This window comes from Amphibalanus amphitrite, unplaced genomic scaffold (genome assembly GCF_019059575.1).
Source record: "Amphibalanus amphitrite isolate SeventyFive unplaced genomic scaffold, NRLGWU_Aamphi_draft 000164F_arrow, whole genome shotgun sequence".
In the NCBI taxonomy this organism is placed as follows: domain Eukaryota; kingdom Metazoa; phylum Arthropoda; class Thecostraca; order Balanomorpha; family Balanidae; genus Amphibalanus; species Amphibalanus amphitrite.
Window position 1 is genome coordinate 553,137 of NW_024881659.1, and position 4,474 is coordinate 557,610.

A 4,474-nucleotide genomic window follows, 5' to 3' on the forward strand; every position below is an offset into this window, starting at 1 on the left:
GGCTCCGGGCATTGGAGCGGTATATGATCGCTGTTGACATTCAAGGGCCTGCGAGACGGTGTGCAGTCCTGTTGCACCTGGTGGGCCCGGACCTCGCCGATGTCAGCGATTCACTGCCTGAGGAGGACGCCGAGAGACAGGGAGAAGACGAGTTTGCTCGCCTGAAAAGGAAGCTAACACGGTATCTGGTGCCGAAGAATAATGTGGTGGCGGAAAGAGGAAAGTTTCAAGGGATGAAAATGGAGCAGGAAGAGAGTCTGGAGGAGTTCCTGGGCAGACTACGGACGCAAATCCTGCGCTGCGGCTACGAGCCGGCGCAGGTGGACCGTGAGTTGAGAGACCGATGCGTCCTGGGCAGCCGAGGTGAGCTACAGAGGAAGCTGGTCCGGGAGGCGGCGCTAAAGGGTGACGACCTCTCTCTGGAGGACGTCCGGCGGACGGCACGGGCGCACAGGGACGTGATGGATCTGACGACGCGGCTGTCAGGGGCGCCGGCGCCGGCCGAGACGGACGGGGAGGCAGTTCACCTGGTGCGACGCCCGCAGCGGACGGAGAGGGTCAGGCCGACCGAGCCCCCGGGGCCAGGCACGTGCTTCCGCTGTGGCGGCCGGGGCCACTGGCGGCGCCACTGTCCCAGCGCGCAGTCGCGGCAGGCCGGCGCGCGGCCCCGGCAGGACGGTGCGCAGCCGCGGCAGGACAGCGGGCAGCCACGGCAGGACAGCGGGCAGCCGCGGCAGGCCGGCGCGCGGCCATGGCGGGCCGGCGCGCCGCGCTGCTATCGGTGCGGAGAGCGTGGGCATCTGCAGCGTGACTGCGGCAAACAGCGAACTGGCGTGAAGCTGGTTCAGGACGGCGACCAGGCTGACTGGCAAGTCAGCGCCGTGCAGCCAGCCGCAGCTGAGTGGGCGACGGTCAGGGTGAACGGCCAGGAGTTCACCATGCTGATCGACACTGGCTCACCGGTGACTATAATCAGCGCGGAGACTCACATCCCCGGTCTGACGCTGCGGCCGAGTGAGCTGCACCTCACGTCATTCACCGGCCAGCAAATCCGTCTGCGAGGCGAGGCCGACGTCAACGTGGAGACGGACGGCCGAGCGACACGGCTGCGACTCGTCGTGTCCGACATGGGCTCTCACCGACCTCTCATGGGACGAGAGTGGATCAAGGCGCTGAGGACGGCGTCGGGTCTGGAGACGCTGAACGTGTGCCCGGTGGCGACTCAGCCGACGCTGAAGGAGGTGATGGACAAACACCGTGAGGTGTTCAAAGAAGAACTGGGCAGAATCCCGGTGAAGGTGGCGCTCAGACTGAAGGAAGGCGCCAAACCGGTCTATCGACGCGCCAGACCGGTGCCGTTTGCGCTACAGCAAGATATCGAGCGGGAGCTCGACAAGTGGCTGGATCAAGGGATCGCCGAGAAGGTGCCTCCTGGACACTTCTCCGGATGGGGTACGCCGCTCGTACCCATCCCCAAGAAGGACGGCGTGCGGCTGTGCGCGGACTATCGGATCACGGTGAACCCGCAGCTGCAGCCTCTGAAGTATCCGATGCGCACGCCGGAGGAGCTATTCGCCAGCATACGAGGGAAAAAGTTCTGCAAGCTGGACTGCAGGAACGCCTATCTCCAGTGTGAGCTGGACGAAGAGAGCCGAGAGATGACCACCGTGACCACACACCGTGGTGCGATGCGGATGAACCGTCTCCCGTACGGGATCAGCACCTGTGGAGCGCAGTTCCAGGCGATCATGGACCAGGTGCTGGATGGTCTTCCAGGAGTCGTCTGTTACCTGGACGACGTGCTGATCGGCGCCGACAGTGACCGTGAGCTGATGGACAGGCTGGACCGGGTGCTGGAGCGGCTGAAGGACAACGGCGTCCGCCTCAAGAAAGAGAAGTGCCAGTTCGGAGTCCGAGAAGTGGTGTATCTCGGTTGGCGACTGTCTGAGGCGGGTCTGCGCCCGGTGCAAGAGAAGACGGCGGCCGTCACAGCAGCACCTGACCCTCGGAACGTGCAGGAGCTGCGATCTCTGATCGGGTCAGTCAGCTATTATCAGCGGCTGCTGCCCAACCTGTCTACCGTGCTAGCGCCGCTCTACGCGCTACTGAAGACGGGCGTCAAATGGGCATGGACGGCGGAGTGCGCCGCGGCAGTGCGCCGTGTGAAGGACATGCTGTCCACGGCGCCGGTCCTGATGCGGTACGACCCCGTGCTGCCGCTGCGGCTCGTCACGGACGCCAGTGCGACAGGAGTCGGAGCGGCTCTGATGCAAGTGACGCCCGAGGGGCTCGAGAGGCCGGTACAGTACGCCTCCCGAACGCTCACTCCGACGGAGAGGAAGTACGCCCAAGTGGAGAGGGAAGCCGCAGCCGTCTCGTTCGGAGTGCGGCGGTTCCACCAGTTCCTGTTTGGTCGGCCGTTCACCCTGGTGGTCGACAACAGGACGCTCTCCAGGATCCTAAACCCGGACCGTGAGCTGCCATCTCTGGCGGCGGCTCGCATGCAAAGGTATGCGCTGCAGCTCGCGGCGTATCAGTACAAGATCGAGCTGCGCCGGACGGAGGACATGAGGCTGGCGGACACGATGTCCCGTCTGTCGGTGCCGGACGAGGCGGAGAACCGGCTGTCGGCAGAAGAGGAGGCGGCGTACGGCGGAGGCGGCGTAATGTTCATCGCCGAGCAGGGGCCGTGTCTGACCGCGCAGCAGATAGCAGTGGCCACGCGCCGAGACCCGGCGCTCGCCCGCGCTCTGGCGGCGGTGCGATCGGGCTGGCCGGCGGTGGTGGACCCGGACCTGGCTCCCTTCAAGAATCGCCGAGAGGAGCTGACGACTGAGGCCGACTGTCTGCTCTGGGGCGGCCGAGTCGTCATCCCGAGCAGCCTGCGCGACACCGTCAAGCGGGAGCTGCATGAGGGTCACTTCGGCTGCACTCGCATGAAGCAGCTGGCGAGGCGCTTTGTGTGGTGGCCGGGACTCGATGCTGAGCTGGAGGCGCTGGCTCGCGGGTGTCAGGCGTGCGTCTCAAAGCGAGCTGAGCCGCCGCAGGCGACACGGCACCCGTGGGAGCCGACGGACGGCCCGTGGCAGCGGGTGCATGCCGATTTTGCCGGACCTCTGAAGGGCACCTGGTTCCTGGTGATGGTGGATAGTTTCTCCAAGTGGGCTGAAATGATCCCAATGAAGACGACCACGTCCGAGCGGACCGTAGCGGTGATGAGGACGGTTTTTGCTCGTCTCGGACTACCACTGGTGCTGGTAACGGACAATGGCCCACAGTTCACGAGCCAGGAATTCGCCCAGTTCGCCAGCTCTAACGGGATCCGACATGTCAGAGTGGCGCCCCATCACCCATCGTCTAATGGGATGGCGGAGCGAGCGGTCGGCTCGCTAAAAAACTCACTGAAGGCGACTCTGGCAGCAGACGACAGCGGAGGCATGGAACTGGCGCTCGCCCGAGTTCTGATGGCGTACAGAGTGACGCCCCACGCCGCGACCGCACGGACTCCCGCTGAGATGCTGTTCGGGCGGAACCTCCGCACTCGTATGAACCTCATGGTCCCGAGCGCCGAGACAGCTCTGCAGGCGGCTCGGGACCGGCAGCGTGAGACGGCCGGCGGACGGAGCAGGGAATTCGCCGTGGGAGCTACAGTGTGGGCCCGCTCGTATGACGGTCGTCAGAAGTGGGTCCGCGGCACGGTGGTCGCCCGCCCCGGTCCCGTGTCGTATGAAGTGGACGTGGGACACGTGATCTGGTCGCGCCACGTTGACCAGCTGTTGGCGGCGGCGGCGGACCCAGGGAACAGCGCCGGCGGTGACGTCAGAGCGGCCACCGGCGGTAGTGTCCGAGCGGCGACCAGTGGTGACGTCAGAGCGACGACCGGCGGTGACGTCAGAGCGACGACCGGCGGTGACGTCAGAGCGACGACCGGCGGTGACGTCAGAGCGACGACCGGCGGTGACGTCAGAGCGACGACCGGCGGTGACGTCAGAGCGACGACCGGCGGTGACCGGGCTGGTGGCGCCGGCGGCAGCGCCGGGCGCCCTGTCGGAGACGATCGCGCCAATGGCCTCGGTGACGGCAGCCGCGCCGGCGTCGCCGGTCAGGCCTGTGACCGGGGAGCAGTCGGCCTCGGCCGTGCCGGTGATCTCGGCGGCGGCGGGGATGCCGGTGACCCCGGTGGCTACGGCCGTGCTGGTGACCCCGGCGGCGGCGGTAGTGCCGGTGACCTCAGCGGCGGCGGTGATGCCGTCAGCAGCGGCGGTAGTGCCGGTGACCTCGGCGGCGGCGGTGATACCGGTGACCTCAGCGGCTACAGTCACACCGGCGGTGGCGGTGACGGCGGCGGCAGGGGCGGCGGGGACACTGAGGGCCCCTCGCAACGCCGTTCCGCTCGGCGCCGGAGGTGCCCGAGGCGACTGATCGCCGAGGTTTAAAATGTGTTTGGTTCCACGTTCCGACGCGTAATGTGTTT

General features: G+C 66.5%; 1 protein-coding gene across 1 annotated transcript; it reads left to right on the forward strand.

Annotated features, from left to right (window-relative positions):
- Positions 1-239: 239 nt before the first annotated feature.
- LOC122383486 (uncharacterized protein K02A2.6-like) lies at positions 240-3,514 on the forward strand. Its single transcript, XM_043369988.1, has 3 exons — positions 240-557; positions 807-3,206; positions 3,476-3,514. Exons 1-3 carry the CDS (start codon positions 240-242, stop codon positions 3,512-3,514), a joined length of 2,757 nt encoding a protein of 918 aa, XP_043225923.1.
- Positions 3,515-4,474: the final 960 nt, after the last annotated feature.